The sequence below is a fragment of the Chenopodium album genome, chromosome 20 (assembly GCF_948465745.1).
Source record: "Chenopodium album chromosome 20, dcCheAlbu1.1, whole genome shotgun sequence".
In the NCBI taxonomy this organism is placed as follows: Eukaryota; Viridiplantae; Streptophyta; class Magnoliopsida; order Caryophyllales; family Amaranthaceae; genus Chenopodium; species Chenopodium album.
The window spans coordinates 2,188,603-2,211,535 of record NC_137853.1 but is presented as its reverse complement, the minus strand read 5'-3'; the positions used below and the strand labels follow the sequence as shown (position 1 = coordinate 2,211,535).

Sequence of the window (22,933 nt, the reverse complement as noted above, 5' to 3'; positions counted from 1 at the left end):
CACGCATTGTATCAAGGACCTAGCCACCTATACGTACCTTGATCACGAGAACAATTAAGGTACGGTCACTAAACTTGACCACGATCGAGGGACTCCTCCTACACAATTAAAATAACCTTAATTAATATAAGGTTAACAAAATTAACACAAAACTATAAATACCATTCTACTTGTGCATGAACTACCTAAATATTAACCTTATTAATCGGAACTTTTATAACATATGATAGCTACTTAGTGACATTAGTATAAAACTTGTAACGTTAGTATCAATGTAGCATTATTAATCTAGTAATATTGGTTAGTATCAATGTAGCATTATTAATCTAGTAATATTGGTTATTATTATTTTTTTTTTTCCTTTGTAGTTGTTTTGCGGCAAAGGAGGGAGTAGGTGCTACTATATGCACTTACTAGCAGCAGGTCACGGCAGCAATGAGTGGCAGTAGTACAGCAGTGAGACGGTGGTTAGCAGGCTGTCAAGGGTGGTGGCAGTACTTGGTTGCGGTTGCGGTGTTTAATCAAACAAGAAGGGAATGGAGGAGGGGTTGAGATTGAGAGTAGAGTAAAGAGGTTTCTGATTTTTTTTGGTGTGAGGAATTTGTGAAGGGTTGAGGGTCTATTTATAGTGTTTAAGAGTGGAAAAGATAGAGTTTAAGAAGGTATAGGATTAGTATGAAAACTAGATAAGTTTGGTTAGTTAAATGAACTTGAATGCCATTTAGCCTAGATTAATTTATGTGGAAAAGAAACTAATGAAAGATATTAGAGAAAAGTAAGATAGGTGTTAATTAGTTAGAGGAATAAGATAGGAAGTAAGATAATTTAAGATACTTAACAAAGGTTGTTGAAGATAAAAGGAAATCACTCCAATTCTCACGGCCAAACTTTTTTTTTTTTTAAAATAAAAAACGAAAATCATAAAATAATTAGAATTGATAATTAAATCAAGTTAAAATATATAGATAATATCAAAACTAAGATTTGTTGTAATTCAAGAGATAATAATTAAGCTAAAGTTGTTAAGTATTAATAGAAAAAAATACGGCGTATAACGTTAATTAATAAAGTATGGATTGACCAAGATCATAATTTAGAAATATTTAATTATTTCAATTAATTAAAGAAATTACTATTTAAGAAAATATTTCCCAAAAATTAGGGGTATTACATCAGTAAATGTGAACAGACCCTAATTTCAACTCAGTACTTAGTTTAATTCACCTATCATTTTTTAATTCAATAAATCTGTGCAATATGAATAGCATTCATCTTTCCTTGGTCTCTTTGTGATGGAGTCATGATTTATTTGTTTACTAGTTTGTTTCTCAATAAATCATTATGAAATAAGTTAATTGATCATTCAAATGATATCATGAAGTAATTGACTTACCTAATAAACAAGAAAAATATATAAATAACCTTACCAACCACCCTTCCTTTGCTTGGTCTCCTCTTACTAGGTTTATAATTTATTTTGTTGGTATGTCGAAGGAAATTTGATTATCTTTAATCTTATTTCAGTTTATTTCACTTTTTGTAAAAAAATCAATAATTTATATCGATAGAGGTAAAAACCACTCTACCCCATAGTAATTTTTTTTTTAAAAAAAAAAAATCAGCCTTGACAGTTGCATCACATGAGTCAACGTGATAAAAAGGTTAAGGGTTCAAATTATATTCACTCCTCTTTTGAGTGAAATATTTAGCCGCAATATGTGCTTCAACCATAGCTTAAGAATATTTGGACTTACAGCACATTCTTTTTTGGTGTTCCACCCAATTCACCCTTTGGCCTAATTCGGATCCGAAATTTTAATTGATTAGGTTAGAGTTCCCTTCCAATTGTGATTGCGAAAGATCGAACACGGGTTTTTTCTATCAGGTGTAATCCCAATCACCACTACAATAACAACCAATTTGTTACATGGCATTATGATTCCTATGAACAATGGTCCAATAATAACATTTGCATAGATTGGGTTGGCCCAAATCTTCTTATGGGCTATATCAAGCTAAGGTCCAAAATAGCAACTCAAACACCATATCCATTATCCATCAAACTAGGAACTTTTAATCTCTGTAACATTCAACTGAAGAAGAACAACAAGATCGATCGAAGAAGAAGAAGAAATCAATTTGAAAAAAGATGACTGCAAAGTCTGAATCAGAACCTCAAACATCTTCATCTTCTTCCTCAAATTCAACTATAACAACTGAATCTTCTTCAACAACTGGTTTAATTCTATCAAACACAGAAACTATACAATCTTTCCTCAGTTCATCTTCATCAAATCTCCCTGAAAATCTCCGGAAATCTGCAATTTCTCTCTCCTCTCAATCTTCCCTTCCTTATCAATCTCTAAGATCCATCTGGGTTGCCGCTGACCCCACTACTAGACCCTCTCTTTCTCTCCTTCTTCGCGGTTCTTCTTTCCTCTTCAACAGCCCTAAACCTCGAGAAAAGGTATCACCTCTACTTTTCCCCTTAATTGCATTCTTTATATTTAAATTTTTCTGGGTTTTATTTTTTGCAATCTATACAACCTATAAATTTCTGGGCACTTGTGTTTTGATGATGATTGACTAATACTTAGATTGGGTGTTTTAAATTTTTTTGGGTGAAATTGCATTTTGTGGGCATTTTCGGTATGATTAATTAGAGCTATTCAAACTCTACAGTGTGGTTAGAATTAAGTAAGTATTTGTTTGTTGAATTTATTTTCCATGTTTTTGAGTTTTAATTATGATTGATAATGTTATTAAAGTAAATGTGTAACAAGTTCTAATTTTGTAGTTGGTATATGGATTTTTCAGAAAGAAAAAAAATTTAGACTGTTTAATTTTGCTTTTATGTATTTTGAAAATTGATTTATCTCTTCCTACATTGCTGTCTCACTATTGTTGGGTATATATGTATCTTGATGTATTCGTGTTTTGGTGCATTTGTTAGGGTTATTGAGTATGATTTTGATAAAGCTATATAAATAATTTACAGTAATTTGAGGCCTCTGTTTAGGTTATTGGTTTCAGGGTGTGTATTCTGAAATTTTGATGATCATTGGATAATTGATGAAGCAATTGAAGTACTCCGTATTTGTAACAAGTTTTAGTTTTTCTGCTGTGATGCTTATGCTTGTACTTGAAGTTTGCCTCATTTTCCCTACAAATACTTTGATGTTCTCGGGAATGATTAGAGGCTAGAGCTTGGTGTAGCCAAGGCTATTTGATTCGAGTAGCTTATACTGGTAAGATATGTGTCTGATGCTTGGGGATTTTGGTTATGTTTAGAGCGAAGAATTGAAAGCAAGGTTGAAGAAGCTAGAGGAGTTAGCTGAGAGAAAAGCGTATGCAGAGCTTGTGAAAGATATTACTCCAAAGGAGCCAAATGAGCCCTTTTCAACTTACAAGGACCAACTTGGATTTGGTATGTGGCTTCAAACTTTTACTTGCTTAATTCATGTTCTGTTTTTAATTGTAGCTCAACCTGCATGCTAAAAATATATTTATTGTAATTGATGATAACAAGATATTTGTTACGAACTTACAATGTACTTTCAATTCTGTTAATGTCGGTTCCTTTTGTTTTCTCTCTTAAAAATAATATCTGGCAATTATTATGAAGTTGCTTGGTAAGATTTCACCTTCAATTTGTTTCAAAGGTGTTAGGTTCTTCTTTAAAATGAAGTTGACACCCCAATTGGACTGACCAACGGCCAAACCCTACTTTGATGTGATTCTTGTGAACTTGTGATCATATGATGTACTAAAAGCTAGAATAGACTGATTTTGGTTTCAAGTCTCTGAAAAGGAGGAGCCTTGATAGTACACTTGGTAGATTTACAAATGATTTTATATCTAGATAACTTCCTTGAGAAGTTCTACGTATAAACAAATAGTTATGTCAAAGAGACGATTCACTGTTGCTGGCTTGGTAGATCCAGCACTTGGCAGTATGCACCAGTGCACCACGCTCCCCATTATTTACATGACTGGTGGGGATTGAACCTGAGTTTTATCTGATTGATAAATTTTTTTGTACTTATCTTCAAATCTACCTATGGTTTCAGTATCCTACCAAGATTACTCGTCGTTCCTCATTCATGCTGTGGATTAGTGTCTAACTGCCAGCTTCTAATTTTGGTCCATGCTCAGTAAGTGGGTAGTCATTATCATCCTTGCTACTGTGGTCAATGAGAAACCCATCCAAGGCTTGTAAGAATTACAAGTGACTACACAATTTGGATGTACATACTTGATCAGTCAATCCTGTGTAATGTGTACTGTAGAAATCATCTTTTTTCTGTTTTCTGCAACATTTCTCTTCACTGTCTAATAACTCCTTTTTAGTTATAGGCAGTATGCAATTTCCTATAAACACCAATCCAATTTTGCCTCTTGTGCTCGTGCTGGATTAATGATTAATCTTGATTATGAGTATATGACCTACCAGAATCCACTAAACGCAAAATCTTCCTTAGGTCTTGAATTTCTGATGTTTTTCTATATGTTTGATTGAGAAATTCAACTTCAAAGGTATTCAGTTCCATCAAGCATTACATTGCCATTAAACCTTATTTATGGGGAGGGGTTCAAAATCTGAAATTTGGAGATTCATTTTCAAAGAATCCTAACAAAGGTAAAAATTCAAGAAACATGTGATATACAAAGTACATGTTTCCCAAACAATTTCTCCTTAGATTCTTATAATGATCTTTATCCTTACATTTGCGAAATAAGTATATCACTACCTTTAGTTCTGTAAACTGGAAAGAGTTTTGGCTCTGTTAACACTTTTATTTCTCTGAAATTGTTTGGTTCTTGTCCCTTTGATCGTGTCTTCAATCTACCCCTGTTGCTTGTATGCTTAACTTGGGAACAAATTACCTCCTCTTCTCCCTACATCACTACCTTTATAAGTTCCTACTCTTTTTTTTTTTTTTTCCTTATAAAATTTTCATACTACAAAAGAGAGTGGACATACATAATGTTTGGTTAAAGCTAGCTTGACAGCTTGAATGAGAATGATATTTTACCAAAATGAAAGGAATCTCTGTCTCCACATTAATATATCCAGAATTCAACTCGAAGTTTTGAACTATGAGCATCCTTGTATTTCAGATTCTGCCTTTTTTTTTATTTTTTTTTATTTTTATTATCAAGCATGTATTTGCTACTTGCTTGCATGTGGTTTAGCTAAGATCAGGCTATGTTTTGCAGGTTTACATGTTGTGGTTATAATGTTTACTGGTTACCTTGTTGGATACATTGCCTTCAGGGCATTGTTTGACCGCAACCCTATCATGGTAAGTTAGTGGAACTTTCACATAATTTATGCTTATAATTGAAGTGAAAAGATGCTAATGGCAGGTGAATTTTTATTTTCAGAGTACTGCAGGAGGCATCCTAGGTTTAGTTCTTGGCATGCTTGTGGAAACACTTCTATTCATCATTAGAACTACTGATTACAGTGAAAAATCATCGAAACCTCGCCCACCTTCTAACTTGAAGTTCAAGAAAAATCAGTAGGATCTTAGGTTGAGATTCCCCTCAGGCACGCCTCCTTCTCTTTCTCTTACTTGTGTTCCTCACTTAAAAGAGATAGGTGTTCTTGATTTCCATGTGTTGTTGTATACACTTTTTCCCCCAATAAATAAGGCTTATTTTATTGTACACATAAAGGAGTATAAGCTAAATTTGGCTAGAGTCAAAGCACAATACAACCTTCAGTTTCTTGTACTATACATTAAAAAGCTATATCAAATACCTTTACTTAGCTGAGAGGTTTTTTCAATCATAAACTGCACACATGTTTTGAAGATTGCGTTGAATAATAGAGGGGGAAAAAAAAGGGAAAAAAAAAAGGTCTTTTGAAGGAAGTGGCTAATCTTATCTGCCAATTTTAGTTGATTTGAAGAGGTTTCTCTAATTTTAAGTAGCTCATTTGAGATTGTCTATTCTCTTTTTAAAACAAGTTTTAAAATTGTATTTGGATCAATTTCGGTTCAAGTCAAATCATTATCATGTATTTTCATGTACAACATGGATTGGGTAACTTTGACACTTGATCTGTTCAGGTGGGCGACTCGTAAATGCATGGGAATCGGGCAGCATAGCAATATCTTTTTTGTTGATCTCTATAAATCATGTTTATTGTACCCTGGTTTGGGGATTGAAGAAACTTTTCAACTTGTTTGGTTGGTTTATGGGATTATGGAAAGTAGGTTATACTTTAGTATCTTGCGATCGGAAATTTGTCATGTGATTATGGATAGAGTAAAAACCGCATGATCCAAGTCTTCACATGCACACTACAAAAAGTGGTTTTGGGTTCGATGTACCTGTACTTTGTAGCTAGATTAATGCTTCTTCATCTCATTTTCTATTTTAGTTTGATTTGATTATGAGTAATTATGATGTAATTTAAGTAAATGTTTTGCAAATCAGGGAAAAAATAAAAGGATATTATAATGCTTTTAATCTCAATAATTACTATACCAATCAAACTCGATATGGGATTCGTATTCAAAGAAAACAATCAATATCCAACACAAAGTTTTTGAGAATTACCTAAACTGAATATGATCGTCACAAATGTGAATTTTACCAATTTGATAGACTAACTTATTTATCATACTTTGTAATTGCGTATGTCACAAATCTTTATAAACTTGATTATAGCTCAATAATACAATTTGAAATTGACACAAAGTATACATTCACTTGAATAGACTTGTCAAATTCGACCTGATTATGATGTACTTGGCAAGTGAGTGTTGTTTCTTATATACGTTCATAAGGGGAATGGATCGGACCATAGTTTTGATACCATTTCAATGAAGTGAGGACGCCAAGAATTCACTAGAAAGCAAACCATTTGCCAAAGAAAGCAACCTTCAAAATTTTATTTCAACGTAAAATTAAAAATTGAAAAGACTTCCATTGTTGTCAACACTCTCAACTCTCAAGTAGAACCCACAATTTGGGAATTATGGTAAAATCCAATTCTAAAAATGGCAATAGTAATGGCACAAATATGATTGTAGTGGGGACCTTGATAAAAAAAAAAAACTATAAAAGGGCACACAGTTTGGACATTATATAACACTATAGCAGTGATCGTACCATTTGTGCGGTTCATCTTTCTTTGTGGCCAAATCTAAATAGAAACAATTAAAGTGCACACAGTTTGGACTAGCATGTATGCATGATTAGCATGTTTTTTTGGACAGTTTCTAAATTTAATCAATCTACTACGTTGTCAACCTACACATCGCAGAGTTTTGAATAGTTGAACCTAATGTAATGTTGCTTGATGGGGATTGGGTTGATCAAATTAGGTAGCCTATTTTATCCTAATTAACCCGATCTTAAGACGTATGTGTTCGACAATAACTTTTTAGATTTAATGCATAAACTCGTACATTTTTAGGTAGTGTATTACAATTTTATTATTATACCTAGCTTCTAGGCTGTCTTTTTGCAAAATTATCAAAACCATTTTATGTTTATTATCTAAATTACGAAGTAATACTTTGAATTATACTTTGATGTTGAACACATGTATTAATCACTGTAACATCTCTTATCCTCTGCTAGCTAGCAATTAGTGTGCCAAATCATATTGTAAGTTTGCAATCTGAGTTGAGTCAAGCAAAAAAGTTCAATGTTTATGTTCATTACGCTGATTTTAATTAAATTAAAACTACTTTATCAAAACTTTACCCCTTTCATGGCCTTCAATCAAAACTTACTCAATCTTAACCTTACTCAATCTTTAATCAAATCAGATAAATTCACTAAAATAAGGTGAACTAAACAAGCCCTAAATCTGTATTTGTTTTAGCCGCTGCAGTAATTGAATACAACTCTAATTTCAGCAACGTATCAATGATCAAACTAATCTATGAATCTATCCGTCTATCCGTACATTGCATTGCCTTTTGTCGTTACTTTCCAAGTGGCATCCTAAGAGTCTTCCAATTAACATTTTCCACGTGACACGTATACACTTTTTTCAACCATTTCCCATTTTAATAAAAACAGTCGTACAGTCATACTCTTATTACTCGACCACCTCCCACGCGTGTGCCTTACGTTCAGCAAATCACGTGATCTTCTCACACGTGTCACCATCCCATTCATCCTTTCTCATATATATATCCACCTCAAACTCCACCTCTCCTACTCAGATCTTCTTTTTTTTATCACTCGAAAGAAAAACACCATGAAATCTGCACTTCTAAGAACCGGTTCAATCCCGGTTCAAACCCTGAACCGGACCCCTTCGTTGAACAGTAGTGCTTGTTCATCTCCAAAGATCTCATTCCGGTCTGAAAATTGTGGGTTTAACCAGATTAGACGGTCCAACTCCGATACTGAGTTGAATCGGTCGGAGTTGATGATGATGAGTTCCCGTTTAAACCGAGTTGGATCGGTTTCTTTTCCCGATTTAGGTATTATTGCTGAAGAGGAGTTTGCCGGAGGATTCGGAATCGGAATTGGAACCGGAAATGGTAAAGGGAATAATTATGGAGGTAAAGGAAAATGTGGGAGTAACAATAGTAATAATAACAGTAATGAAAAAGGTAGTGTTGGTGAGTATTATCAGCAAATGTTGAAGTCAAATCCTGGTGATTCTTTGCTTTTGAGGAACTACGGGAAATACTTGCATGAGGTAACGTTTCGGATTTTAGTACGTTCGGAATTAATAGTCATGTGAATATGTGATCGTGTAATTTGACTTTATAACGTGACAATTTAATCTAGATGGGGGAGTTTTTTCCGTTTGTTTGACCTAAGACTTATTCATTTTGTATGATTATAAGTACTCATCACTTTGTTCGGAATTAATAGTCACGCGAATATGTACGAGTATGTAACTATATGTGATGATTATTTAATTGATGATGTAATTGTATAAATATAGGTGGAGAAAAATGTGGAGAAAGCAGAGGAATGTTATGGAAGAGCAATATTAGCAAGTCCAGGAGATGGAGAGTTATTATCATTATATGGGAATTTAATTTGGGAAACTTCAAAGGATGAAGATCGTGCTCAATTTTACTATGATCAAGCTGTTCTTGCCTCACCTGATGATAGGTAATTAATTATATTTCCCTAATTTTTCTTCATTATTTTGCTTTCTATTAGTTTTATGTATTTATATTGTTTAAAAGTTGGTTTACTTTTTTTTTATTCTTATTTCATGTTTATGGTATTGATAGCATGGTATTGGGATCATATGCACACTTTTTGTGGGAAGCAGAGGATGATGAAGAAATAATGAAGCATACAAGTGATGCTGTTCCTGCTATGATTGGAGCTCACTAATCAATTATTCAAGAATTGGGCTCTTTAACTTTTGATTTTGAGTTTTAACCTTTTTAGGGCATTAAAAAAAATGTCATTTTGTAATGTATTAAGTTTTTCCTGTTTTTTTACTAACTTCTAAAACTATGTATTAGTATTACTATAAGTAGGGAATAAATAGAATGATGCATGTAAAATGAGAGATGCAAGGCTACAATCACTATATGTATAATTTTTATATATATGATTAAGTAAATATATATATATTATCACATTTGTCTCTGAATTCTTTAATGTTCATTTAGTTAGTAGTAAATTTTGTTTTTTCTAAAGATTTTAAATGAGAAGATTACAAAATGTAGAGGAAATGCGATGATGAACTTATTTTAATATAATCTGAGTTACAACTTATGAATACTGCGTACTATATGTTATTAGTAATTCAATACAAAGTATGTCAAAAGAACGGTACTTGTCTTGAAGAAAAAAACACACTACTACTAGATCTCAAAAAATTTAAAAGGCACTAGCTAATAAGAGTATTCAATAATTGATAATTAGATAAATGAGAAGCAAAACAAATTCCATCTCCATCCATATATAATATGGGTATCATGTGATCATGCTGCTAATATAGAGAGCAAGCTAAGAGAAGAGAATTTATAAAACAGAAAACTACAACGAAAAAGAGTTGAAGAAGAGTAAGATTTAATTTTTCTTTACTTTCAATTTTCTTTTGATGTTGAGGTTGATTAGGAGTTTTTAGTTTTTAGTGAACGTCACTTATAACTTTGCCCGTGATCTTTGATAGCCTGATAGGCTAATCACTGTTTTTTCCAACTTCCTACAATTTGTCATTACTAGTCGTTGGAGCACGCGCGTTGCGCGTGCCCCCCGACGGCAAGATAAGTAAATTTCGTGGTTGTGTTCGAGGTTTGTAATAATAAGAATACATGAATTTGTAAGTACTAACAAGGAGTAGTAATAAAGTTTCTATGGAAAAACAATTATTATAAGTGAAGTTATCTAGAATTTGTTGTAACTCAAAGATTCTTAAAAAATTATAGTATTGTTTTAGATATTATTTTCGAATAGCTTCATTTTAAAATGATTGTGATAATAAAGAGTAGTAATAAAAAAATGCAATACTAATGGTATTAGTTTATTAGACTTTTTAAAGTAGAAACTTTTCGAGTGGTTCTTCTATTGAAAAATTATATTAATTAGATTTTGTAATCGATACGGAAGGTATAAAATGAATGAGAAATATCATTTGTGTATGTATTAAAGTTTATTTGCTAGTCATTTATCTATAAATTATTTGATTTACTATTTACTTTTTTAAAATACAGTTGGAGGGAATAGCTTTACACTTTTATATTTAAGATTATAGTCGTTGGAGAACACACTACGCACTCCCCCCCCCCCCCCCCCACACACACACACCACGATATGATATGTAAGATTTGTGGAATTTTGATCATGTTTCGTAGTTTGGGGTGTTTATTAACATGATGATTAGGGGATCTTATTTCTGTGGTAGTCACTAATTTGATTTTAAGTTCTTCCTATCTCTTCTTCCTTCATAAGTACCCTCTCTGTTATATTTCTTCATCTTCTTATCTCATTTCCCTTTTCTATTCATTCTTGCATTCTTTCACCATCTGTTCCTTTTTTTTTTCTCCAACCTAATTACTCTTCTTGTATGGTTTGAACGGTTAAGTAAGTCTCCCTCTCTCTCTTATTCAATCCTGAATCCTCCCTCTATTTCCTTATCACTCTTATCTCTCTCCTTGCCCTTCTTTCTGTTAATTGCTCTATTCTTTTTCTTCCGGCCCTTATCTCTTTTTTTCTCCCAGCCTCTCTCTCTCTCCCTCTCCTCTTGGCTCATCTCTATCTCTCTTTCTCTTTCTCTTTCTCTTTCTCTTTCCCTCTCTCTCTCTCTCTCTCTTATTCTATTTCTTTTTCTTAATTTCTCTATTTCTTTCTCTCTTATTCTATCCTGACTCCTCCCTCTTTCCCGACTCATCTATTTCTTTATCACTCTATCTCTCTCTCCTTGCCCTTTTTTCTCTTAATTGATCTATTTCTTTCTCTCCCGGCCCTTATCTCTTTTTTTACTTCTCCCAGCCTCTCTCTCTCTCCCTCCCTCTCCTCTTGGCTCATCTCTATCTCTCTCCCTCTCTCTCCTATTCTATCTTGACTCCTCCCTCTTTCACGACTCATCTATTTCTTTATCACTCTATCTCTCTCTCCTTGCCCTTCTTTATCTTAATTGACGTATTTCTTTCTCTTTCGTCCCTTATCTCTTTTTTTCTCCCACCCACCCTCTCTCTCTCTTTCTCTCTATCCCGACCCTTCTCTCTCTCTTTCTCACACCTCTCTCTCGTCCAACTCCCTCCCACCCTTTCTTTCTCTTCTCCAACTCCTTCCCTAGTTCCTCTCTCTCTCTCTCACACACACTCCTCCTACTCCCTCCCTTTTTTCTTCTCTCTCTCTTCCTCCTCCCACTCCCTCTTTTTCTTCCTCTCTTCTCCTCCCTCCATCCTTCTTTCATTTTATCTCTTAAAATCTATCTATTACTATGGTTAATTAAACATTCAAAAATACATTTACTGGTGAATCTAGCACAATTCTACTATAAGGTTAAAAGTTTTATTCTAAAAGTGCTACAAATTAGTTAATATTTTCATAATTATCACAAAACCACATTTGTTAACGAATATTATTTAGTGAAAGATTTGAAAATTGTCCAATTCTAATTGTCGATTTCTATTCCCTCTTTTTTGGTCACTCTGTTTCTCTATCCCTTTAACTTCCAATTTCTTTTATTTATGTTTTATAATTTTGAGTAATTTTGAAAGTTTCTAAAACCTATTTTCATCTCCATAATTACACCTAAAAAGTATCTCTCACTTTTTCATTTCCTCTCTCTCTGTATCTGATATCATATGCATACAATCTCCAAAGTGAAACACATTAAGAAATTGATTGGACTTCTTCCTATATCCAAAGCATATAAAGTAGTTTGACAATCACATAACGGATAAATAAGTTGTGGAGTTCAAGCGCAAATTTGCATAATGCTCTGCCTATTGAGTAAAGAGGCTAGTGTTATTTAGGGCAATATAAGTAAAAGTGATGCGTTTAAAAATCACCCATCTTACAATACTCCTCTGTAATAACCCAGAAAATAGGATGTTTTCACCTTTAAAAGCTTAATGTACAGTTATTGAAAAAAGAAAAAAAAAGAGCTTAATGTACAACCAGCTAACAATTTGACATGCAACAACTTCCACTCCAAATTATCCATAACAAAACAAATTGATCGTATTCTTAGATTGTACATGTATCCAAAAGAACATATTAACTTAGTTTGACAAGAATCAAATCAAGCTATATCAAGCACACGATCAAGGAACCACAACAACAATCAATACTGAAAATAATGAGATATTTTAAGTATCTAGTTTGATGTGTACAAAATTGAGCCTTTGGGCTGATAAATTAATTACAGTTGCCCTTTTGCAAGAAGATGCCCCATCAAAACCTGAACATACTCAGGTAAATCCATCTAATCCTAACTAAACCCCTGGAACATTCTCTAGCTTACAAAATCATTACACCATATATATTACATTAGCAATCTGGTACAAAATTGTTTTCTTTTCAATCTACCTTAAATTCCTCCACTAATTCACAGCAGGAAGAAGATTTGAACAACAAAAATATAGTCATGACTTCTGTCCATCCGATAATCTTGGTCTTTTCATCTCACTCAAACCCTCCGGTGTCTTCACTTTCTCCACAACCTCGGCAACTTGATGGCTTCCATCATCAACTTCAGCCTCAGACTCGGGCATTATCTCCCTATTCCTATTCCTAGTGTTGGTCTGAGAGGTTTCCTTCTCACACACCGTTGACCCTTCTCGTTTTGGCCTGATTGCATCACATACAGGTGAATAATATATACTAAACAGAAGAATAATTCTGTAGGTTACTATATTGAAATTATAAGCATAATTTATCAAGTCTAGCATGCAACAAATTACATGACATAACCCCGAACAACTATGATTCAATAGGACATAAGACGAAAGATTAGGGAAATGTACATCACAGAATCAAAAGGTTCACAACAATAGCTTCGTGTTTTACTGAGCTCATTAGACACTTATGAGTGAAACTATGCAGTCAATCTATGCTACAAGATAACACCAAAGTAATAAAGAATAGTCAGAATGGAAAGCTTTTAACTACTCAGCAGTCAGAAGGAATGCTTACGTAGTTGAGCGTGGTTGAGGAGATTTCTTGTCAACGAATATGTCCTGGGTAATAAATTAATTATTGTCAGGACTTTAGTACAATGATTTGTAATGAAATAGAGAGATGTCAAAGGGAGGGGGGGAGAACACCTACGATATCAGTTGGAATTTCATCGCCTAGAATTTCCCATTGTTCAGTTCTCAGATTTAAAACCTCCACATCTCCATCATCATACTCAACCTGTATACAAGTCAAATAAGACTACATCATTAGTTGAAGAGAACAATAGCCAAAGTATCATGATGCTCATGGTAATAAAAGATGTCTAAAAAGCAATATGAAAAATGTAAGAGGATGACCATGATTAAAAACAGCAGTGAGCTAGACGATGCTGTAGCATAGGAGAAAAAAATAGCAGCCAAACTGACATGCAAGTACTCTAGGAAACACCTCACCTTGTGCTTTTTTGTAACAGTGTCAAATGATGAGATAGTGCCTTCATAATACAAAGAAAATTCTCTATTTAAAAATGGATCTAAAAATGTGTAAAATATAACAAGCCAAAAAGCTACAAAGCTCAATATCATTACTCTGTACTATATATCTGTAAACACTTATCAAGCTCACTTTTTGTTTTGCCTGAACGACAAGATAAATAAAAGTGATTTGTTGCATTTGAAGTCATAATGCAATGAGCTGTAGTTGCTACCTTAGAGTATTAACCTGAAAGAGTCAGACCAGAACTCCAATTGATCAAAACCAAATATTTCAGTTGAAAATAAAGAATTCTTGATATCACACTTGTAGTGGCATCATATAACTTCAGATAGTTTTCTTGTTTTTGCAAGCATACCTCACTGCTTTATCTATTAACAGACATTTATTGATCCCTAATCAAAAGCATAAAGTTTAATAATAGTATAATATAGGTAATATATTACAGGATTACAAGTTCCCAATTACATAAAATACAGAGGAAATTAAATGGATCGCTGAGCACTCTGTTTATAATTTACTTCGTATAATCAAGTAATACATGGCTGTCCATTTTGGATCAAGAGTGCCTTATAAAGGTTGGGACAAATCGGCAAGAAAACCGCAAGAACGGCCCTGAGAAAACCGAATTCGCCCCAACCTCGAATTCGGATAAAACAATTAGCTCAATTTTGAAATCATTAAATCTTTTAATAAACAATTATTGGAGTCGTCTGTTTTACATGAAAATTTACCGAAGAGCAACAATTTCAAGACGGTAATGCATGGGTTCTTGACTCCTCTGCTAGGCAGAGCTAATTTTCTAACCACCTTCATTAAGAAAATAATCAATTAGAGACATTTAATAATCTAAATAAAATAAATAAATAAATAAATCCCTAACTTTAGAATGCAGAGAAATCAAATCCCTATTTTTTTACCGAATTGCATCAAAACTACCCCAAAATAATGAACTAATTAATTTAAACTGGAAAACTACAATTTTAAAACGATTTGAATTGATTCGAGAAAACCCCTCAATTTTAAACGAACTCACTAAATCAGAAGCCCCCGATTTCTTATCAAATTGAATTGAGAAATTCTCAATTTTAAAATGAACTAAATAAAGGAAACCATGGGAATGAAGAGATACCTTAGTAGCAAGTTTCTAAGTAAGAGCCATTGAATTAGTTATCCATATATCAAGAACACACGCACAAGTACTCAATTTAGAAAGGAAGCACATCAGCTCCAAACAAACAAACAACCCTTGCAGCAGCAACAAGCACAGAACAATGATACCCGAGAAGAACACAAGAACAATCACACCACAACAACTAACTCACAAGCACCACACAGCAATCTCACACACCACCATAACACGAAGGGAAAAAAAAGACCTTGGAAAAGCTCCTCACATTTGCACACAAAGAACCCAAGATTACCTCTTGAATTCTAACAAGGATGAAAAAAAATGAGTGTTTACAGTGTGACCATTGCAGAGACATCTAAGCAGCAAAACTCTCTCCCAGATATATCTATACAAAGTTAAAACCTTAGGGGGTTTCAGTACAGTAGTAGGTTTGCTGTGTTCCATATTTTCCCTAAATTAAAACATGAAGCCATTTCTGTTGAAAAAATAATTCAAAGGCAAACTTTATAAAGTTAAAGTTGATATATAAGAGAGAACCATTAAAAGTGGTTTAAGGAAAAGTGTGTTGTTTGTTCTACTTCCCACAGCCCTTCATAGCAAACACTGCCCAATTGCAAGCTCGTTTTTTACAGCCACGCCCAACCCAACATGTAACCCACAGATCAAATTAGCGTCGACATTCAACGTGATAATACCTTCAGAGGGGGGGGGGGGGGAATCCAACCTGATGTAGAAGGGTAGTCATGGGCTGCAGTTCTAACGAATACTTTGTGTGTATAAGAGCCATACACCTCAACATATTTTACAAATCCCATAGTAGCACACATCATAGCAAGTATAGTCGTGAGTCAAGAAGGATTACCACAGCAAGGATAGGAGGACCTTTCCCTGAAGAAGCAGCATGGTTTGGAGCCACATCCTACCTTTTATCCCCTGTCATAAGACAAATTGGGAAGATTCAAGGCATAGAGCGTATAAGTCTTATGATCTCGTACTTTATTGAGCACAAACCACTGCAAGTAAAACGAATTAAAACACTATATAGATTGCAACTGCATGTTAGAACTTTACGAACTTGATTAGTATTGTTAGAGCATGCTACATTTAACATAACTAACTTCAATCACCCCTGCCATGCACTCGCAGACTTTACCTGAAAATGATTCACTTGCACCTTGACCATCTAGCAGCAAAATCGATAGTCTCCCAAGTAATGAAAACCCCTAGCAGACTTCATTAAGAAAATGATCAATTAGATACTGAAAGATTTTAATCAAATAGATAAATAAATAAATAAGACTCTGACTTTAAAATGCATGGGAATATAATCCCAATTTTTTACCAAATTGAATCAAAACCACCCCATAATTCTGAAATAATTTTTCACCCTCCATTTCTACATATATAGTAATTAAAGCACCGCTCATAATCAAGGTACAAGAAATACAACGAAAAAATAGGGAAATGAACACAACCTTAAAGGAAGAAACAATGAAGCCCAACCAATCTTCATGAAATAATTACTCATACATCACTCATACAAAAGAACACAAAATAAATAAATTTCAAACTGAATTTAACAATAATGGTGCAAATATAACCTAATTCTGGCAGCTGATCTAGCGTTTGATGGTTTTGCCATTTTAAGAGTTTAAATGACTGAAATTGGTTCAGATTGTGATTCAGATTTTTGTATCAAAATAGTAAGAAAAACATGTTTTGTACCTCGAAGTTGCCATTTTCAAAAATGTAAAGAAAATTCTATCAATCTTTTACAAAAAAATATGATGAAAATTAAAATTGCCCATAATTTAACAACAAACTGTTAAATGTAGCCTTTTTCCTTTTATCATTCCTTAATTGTGGGTAACTTTTCCAACTTACAAAGTAATTAAGTAATAAATGACATAAAAAATTGACAAAATTACTAAGAATTTGAAATAATTAGTAAAGAAAAAACGAAAACAATTAAATGAAAGAGCCCATGCATAAATTTGCACAAAAACAAACACCCACAAAAAAAAAAAAAAAAAAGAAGCAATTAATCAAACTCTAAGATATCAAAGCAAAATAGAGCAGAATTATACCTTTCCAGCGGGAAATTCTCCAGAAAAGCTAAAACCCAGAAGAATATGCTGAAGAACAGGTTTGTTCTAATTGAGAAAATTCGAAGAAATTGTAGTAAAAGAAGTAAGAATAAGAGGGAAATGAAGATAAAAAGTGTCGAATATAAATGAGAAATTACAGCTTGTTAATTGCTATTATTATTAAAAGGTAATGAAGCTTTAGCTAAATTTGTTTCTCTTTTATAAGCTTGACTTGAAAGGTTAGGCATATATTATTATAAATCAAATTCCGCCAAAGAGATAATGCTTTGGGGAAACGGACTCATACAAACAAGTTCCGAAACATTAAGAGTATCCCACCGAGCTACAAGATGGGCTACCGAGTTGCCTACCCTTCTCACATGTGACGAAATTAAAACATAAACATACTTGACATCTCCTAATATCATCATAAATTAGGCAAATTGGAAAATAGCCTGTGAAGTTGTTATCAATCTTCTGATATACCTTAGCAGAGTCTAGTCTCCTTCAATCCAGATGTTCAAGATGCACAACCTATGTGCAATTTGCATTCCAAAACGCACCGCTTCAGCTTCTGCTGCCTCCACCTCTAATTACGCAGCCACCCTTCGAACAGCAGCCCACAGCAGCCGCCCATGTTCATCCCGAGCAACCACACCAAAACCTACATATTGAGCCGTGATGTGTGCATCAACATTTATTAGTTTGATGCCGTTAAGAGCCTCCTCGGCATTTTGGTGAGCCCTGCAGGAGGTTTTATCCAAGAAAAAATCAGTCGAGGCGCACTTTGGGTAGAACAGCTAAACAACTTCTTGGCATATCCACAATAATCTTCCAGTTTTCTGACAAATGCAGCAGCAGTATATTGGATCACAAATATAAATAGATGGAGTATGATATATTATTAATCTTATTTCAACATATTTGTCAAATTGCTATTATGTCAAGCTCTTTAGCGTGCCCAGGCATATATCTAGCATGACTTAGTTTAGTGCAGTAATAAATCGAATGACCTATAATGTTCATTAGAGTAGATATATTTATAACAATTTGATTTGTTATATGTACAATTACTACTTTATTAAATTGACTCTTAATCAACAAAAATATGCGTTATAAGAAATATTGAGTTGAATTTAAGAATGTTGCTTAACCCGAAGTTGGAAGTTGGAAGTTGGCCAAGCTAATTTGAGTTGAATCACAATAAAGGGTCAATGTGATACACTTTAATACATTAGCTAAGCTACTACCCCACGACATATTACAAGGTCCAGTTCTTTACCACCATATACAAGAAAATCTTAAGATATCACGTAATGAAAGGATTACTCACATCTAAATATCCTTCTTGTTCTCTTTGATTTAACTCCTGGTGAGCACATACAGAGAAGCTGAATAATCTCTTATTGACCTCTTCTAAATTGCAGGCACACTGAAATAAAATTAAAAAATAATAATAATAACCCTTAAAATCGTCAAAAAACAAGAAATTTTCAATTTACTTACAATCTCAATAGCTATATATATCTATATATATATATACACACACACACACACACACATATATATATATATATATATATGTACATATATATATATATATATGTATGTATGTACATATATATATATATGTACATAATGTATTTGTATGTTATTGCAATTTTGCAATATCAGCCAATTTTGGTGAAATTTCAATTATTATTTATATGACACACGTAGTGACAAGGCAGTGAAAGAAAAGGAAATTTTCTTTGTAGTCAATAGTAACCAAGTGTACAAAAATCGCAACAATTTGAATTTTCAGTGGGGAACATCTAAGAGACTAAGATGGAGGCCAATTATACTTACCAAAGCATGTGGAATATTTGGATGATTTTTCACCGTGACCTTCTTTGATTATTTGCTTGGTAACTTTCTCATGAAGAAGCTCAACTTCAGCATCTACTTTAGGGGGGCCATTATCATCTTGATGAGGTGCTCCATGGACAAAGGTAGCCTGTTCAGTTACTATATCACTCTCTCCTTCTTCACCTTCAAAGGACTATAGAAATGTGAGATTTATAGAAGGTATATAGGAGTATGATTTGCGGTATTTGGTTGAGTGAATATAGAATCTAATTTCCAATTTTAGAGATAGGCAATTTATAGAAAAAATATATCATAAATTACCTAGTGATGGATTCTGTTGCTCCACAACATCCTCCATTTCTCTTACTAACCACAGTCCACAGTAGGTTCTTATAAACTACCTTCCTGTTAAGCAGACCAGGCTCAAGTTAGAATGTGCAAATTGCCTTATGACTCAAATAATACCCTTGATCGAATTGGATAATGAACTGAAATATTATAATCTTATAGACTTTACAAACCCATTTCATTGTATGTTTGCAACATGTCATCAATAATGTGTCTACATAGCAAACCCATTTCCATGTAGATGGACATAGAGCACTTAACAGATACATATGCATCTGAATTCGGCAAATGCGAATCAAATAATACCCAAGATCATAACTTTCTGAAACCAATCAAGTCAATTTTTTGCTACGCCAAGCTCAATTACAGTAATAGTAAAAAAGTTTAACAACAAAGTTACAAAAAAAATGGGACAAATTAAGAAACAATGAGAACAAAAGGTCAATTAAGTTCAGTTACACTTAATATGATAAGCAACTAAGTTTTAAAATACATGCAACAGACATACTATATCAATAACCACAGTGTCAAAATAACAAAAAATAATCAGTATACAAGAAGATGGACATGCCTGTTCCATCAGACTGAGAGCTTCAGGGCACATGTTTGAGGATTGATTTTAAAACATCGATAGCTGACTCAATTTTTTCCTTCACAAAAAGAATTAAGAACATAAGATCAAGCACTGAACAAGGTGACTGGATTGAATGGAAGGTTATCCCAATTAAAACAAGACATACATTGGTTTTGTGAACAAGACGGTCTACTGTACTCATTAGTGTTGCTGCCAATTCTTCATAATCTTTCTGCATGCCAACAAATCCGGGTCATTTTTCATGGAAATAAGAATCCACAACTTAGTATTCAACGGAAAAATAATGATAATAGTGAAGAAACCATGCTTTATCATCCTCTGATTTGCAGGTATCAGTTCTGGCAGCAAGCCGAATCCAGAAACCCTCATTGAAAGCCAGAACATTTTCAGCAACGAGCTGTGGTAGCTGTTACAAATAGAACCAATATCAGCTAGTGAGAAAACTGTCAACAGAACCAAAAATCTTGAACTGGTTGAATTTAAACAATCACTTAAAACAAATTTGCTAATAAAACATTTTTGTTCAAACAATGATTTCTGAAGTACACTTGCACCAAAGAAGTGAAAGAACCTTGATCAACACTCACAAAATCTCTATCAAAAGGGGGCTTATCCGCTAAATTCATACGCAAGCAAACTCACCTACCTAATGGAAACACTACATACATGTACGTTATTCTTCCATATATCAGTATATAGAGCAGCAAAATCAGAGAATAAATTCAAAATAACAAATACAAATCGAATTAAATCTTTTATTTAGACAGATCTCCGCAAAATTGAACATCTAAACCCTAAAAACCAGGAAAAAAAAAACAAACAAAAAAAAAATTAAAGAAAACACACAAACCTGAGCAGCTTGGTAATAGTTCGATTTTTTAATCAAAATCAAAAGGACGAAATCACCGCTTCTTCATCAAGAAATAGTTCGATTTTTTAATCAAAATTTAGAAAATTAATTAAGAAGAATTACCTTTGATTTTTCAATCGAAATTCAGATTATTAATTAAGAAGAATTACCAAAAAAGGATTAGTGGACTTCTACAAAATTATAGCTATACCCTAGATTGTCAAATTGATATTAGATGCTTATAAAAAGGATAAAGATCTTACCCCAAAGAAGAACCGGAGCCCCATAATCATCATCGAATGGATGATCGGTGATTGCTGAATTTCGATTAATAATCTGAGAGCACCGATCACTGGTGTCGAAGGTTTTTCTCTCTCTAGGTTTCTGAGAGAGAGCGAAGGAAGTCGGTGAAAGGAGAGTTGAGGAAATGAGAAATAGCAGCCAAGCATCAACCAACCTTAGCTGGCAGTTAAAGGAAGGCCTGAAGAACAGATGTATCCTCCATGGCAAGCAAATGCACATAGCTAAGGAAGGGCAAATCCGGCAATTCATTAAATGCAAGGGTGTCTTTGTAATAGCACCACATGGTACTGTTCATAAGAACAGTATTTTCTTTTGCATGTTTTATAAGGGTTATTATATAGATAGATAAGATATGACAGAAATAATAATGATCTTTACACCAACTTAATTAGTAATTGTTGATATTTTTGCGCATGTTAATTATTGTCATTTATTATTAAGAATGTGATTGAAATTGTCCATTTTGGAGGGTTGCTTCATCAAATTATCATTATCTAATTTAAGAATACTTTAATCCATCACAATCTTTGGATAATGATCTAATCTTATCAATTAAGTGTTTGATGATGTTGACTAATTGGAAGATGAGCAATTAATTAACACATACCAATTTGAGCGTGTAGTTTCCCATTTAGACTGTTTAAGCATCTAGAACAGGTTATGAGATTTGTCCTAAACTCCTAATGACATGATAATACTTCGTACTTGAATATGAATATATGATACATTACTAGCTACATACATAATGTGCTAGTGCATAATACAAGTATTACATATCTTGGATTAAACGTGACATAAATTATCTTTATACTTATCGGGCCATTTATATTGATAGATGATTATATATTAAGGTGGCCCAAGTGTCTAATGATATACTAATACAAATTTTTGCCTAGACCCAGGGTTAGGCAGAGCTGCCTACACCCCCACCCCTTCCTAATGACGTCATATTGATTGTTTTTCAGTTCCGAATTACCTATAAAATGTTCATTTTCATCATTGCAAATGTTCACTTTTGTATTATTAAATGTTCAATTCTATTGGATAATTATTAAATGTTTAGTTATGATAGTACGATACGAAATATTCAAATTATTATATTTTTGCAATTGTGTTTCTAAATGACTATTTATAATAGTACTCAAGGGGGGAAAAAAATTCATTTCCTTCTTAATAAAATCAAATGAAATTGTATACCACCAAAAAGTTGAACAATTGGATATTAAATTAATGTACAATACAATTCCACCACATATATTAATTATTATTAAACACAATAAGCTTCTTGATCCAAATCCAAAAATTCAATCTGGTGATATTGGTTCATGTTGCTTGGCGACTCCATGTCTTCATGGTTTCCTTCTTTTTTCCATCTATCTTTTTTCCTTGCTATTTTGCGGTCGAACTCACTTTATGCACAATTCTCGTATAACCAATAAAAACATATTATATTGGATTTGAGCAAAATTAAATGTTGAAAATGAACCATATGAATATAAACATGGATGAATATAAAACATGGTCGATATGAAAATTAACATCTATTATAATATAAATGAACATATATTAATTAATATATAAATGAACATATATTAGTGTAGAAATGATCATCTATTAATATGAAAATGAACAACTATTAATACAAAAATAAACATATTTACATAATTCAACATGGATATGAACATCTATTGATATAT

General features: G+C 33.2%; 3 protein-coding genes across 23 annotated transcripts; 2 read left to right on the top strand and 1 right to left on the bottom strand.

Moving 5' to 3' along the window:
- Positions 1-2,059: 2,059 nt before the first annotated feature.
- On the top strand, positions 2,060-6,385 carry LOC145598631 (uncharacterized). Its single transcript, XM_081655008.1, has 5 exons — positions 2,060-2,467; positions 3,292-3,427; positions 5,221-5,306; positions 5,389-5,554; positions 6,078-6,385. The coding sequence occupies exons 1-4, from the start codon at positions 2,150-2,152 to the stop codon at positions 5,527-5,529; spliced, it is 681 nt and encodes a 226-aa protein (XP_081511134.1). The 5' UTR covers positions 2,060-2,149; the 3' UTR covers positions 5,530-5,554; positions 6,078-6,385.
- Positions 6,386-8,203: 1,818 nt separating this feature from the next.
- LOC145599151 (uncharacterized) lies at positions 8,204-9,510 on the top strand. Its single transcript, XM_081655561.1, has 3 exons — positions 8,204-8,677; positions 8,930-9,102; positions 9,228-9,510. Exons 1-3 carry the CDS (start codon positions 8,228-8,230, stop codon positions 9,331-9,333), a joined length of 729 nt encoding a protein of 242 aa, XP_081511687.1. The 5' UTR covers positions 8,204-8,227; the 3' UTR covers positions 9,334-9,510.
- Positions 9,511-12,752: 3,242 nt separating this feature from the next.
- Positions 12,753-21,401, bottom strand: LOC145598983 (uncharacterized). 21 transcript variants are annotated; one of them, XM_081655392.1, is made up of 14 exons: positions 21,197-21,401; positions 20,671-20,729; positions 20,391-20,489; positions 19,462-20,294; positions 19,141-19,323; positions 18,626-18,724; positions 17,779-18,036; positions 17,293-17,358; positions 16,359-16,436; positions 14,206-16,138; positions 13,938-14,074; positions 13,732-13,818; positions 13,597-13,640; positions 12,753-13,251 (listed from the first exon to the last, which is right to left on the bottom strand). In XM_081655392.1, exons 10-14 carry the CDS (start codon positions 14,261-14,263, stop codon positions 13,047-13,049), a joined length of 531 nt encoding a protein of 176 aa, XP_081511518.1. In that variant the 5' UTR covers positions 14,264-16,138; positions 16,359-16,436; positions 17,293-17,358; positions 17,779-18,036; positions 18,626-18,724; positions 19,141-19,323; positions 19,462-20,294; positions 20,391-20,489; positions 20,671-20,729; positions 21,197-21,401; the 3' UTR covers positions 12,753-13,046. The 21 variants fall into 21 exon arrangements, 15 of the variants coding, with proteins under 15 accessions (XP_081511518.1, XP_081511519.1, XP_081511515.1 ...); XM_081655393.1 differs by lacking the exon at positions 20,671-20,729 and having other exon boundaries at positions 19,462-20,138; positions 20,229-20,294; positions 20,386-20,489; XM_081655389.1 differs by lacking the exon at positions 20,671-20,729 and having other exon boundaries at positions 19,462-20,138; positions 20,229-20,294.
- Between the last annotated feature and the right edge of the window lie 1,532 nt (positions 21,402-22,933).

Bases quoted from the DNA above. Each gene is read 5' to 3' on its own strand.
- LOC145598631 (XM_081655008.1), top strand. From the start codon at position 2,150: ATGACTGCAAAGTCTGAATCAGAACCTCAAACATCTTCATCTTCTTCC. The intron at 2,468-3,291 runs GTATCACCTCTA...GGTTATGTTTAG, and splicing joins GCCCTAAACCTCGAGAAAAG to AGCGAAGAATTGAAAGCAAG. The intron at 3,428-5,220 runs GTATGTGGCTTC...TATGTTTTGCAG, and splicing joins CAAGGACCAACTTGGATTTG to GTTTACATGTTGTGGTTATA.
- LOC145599151 (XM_081655561.1), top strand. From the start codon at position 8,228: ATGAAATCTGCACTTCTAAGAACCGGTTCAATCCCGGTTCAAACCCTG. The intron at 8,678-8,929 runs GTAACGTTTCGG...GTATAAATATAG, and splicing joins ACGGGAAATACTTGCATGAG to GTGGAGAAAAATGTGGAGAA. The intron at 9,103-9,227 runs GTAATTAATTAT...TGGTATTGATAG, and splicing joins CTTGCCTCACCTGATGATAG to CATGGTATTGGGATCATATG.
- LOC145598983 (XM_081655383.1), bottom strand. From the start codon at position 14,165: ATGATATTGAGCTTTGTAGCTTTTTGGCTTGTTATATTTTACACATTT. The intron at 13,641-13,731 runs GTAGGTGTTCTC...TTTATTACCCAG, and splicing joins ATGAAATTCCAACTGATATC to GACATATTCGTTGACAAGAA. The intron at 13,252-13,596 runs GTAAGCATTCCT...TGATGCAATCAG, and splicing joins CCTCAACCACGCTCAACTAC to GCCAAAACGAGAAGGGTCAA.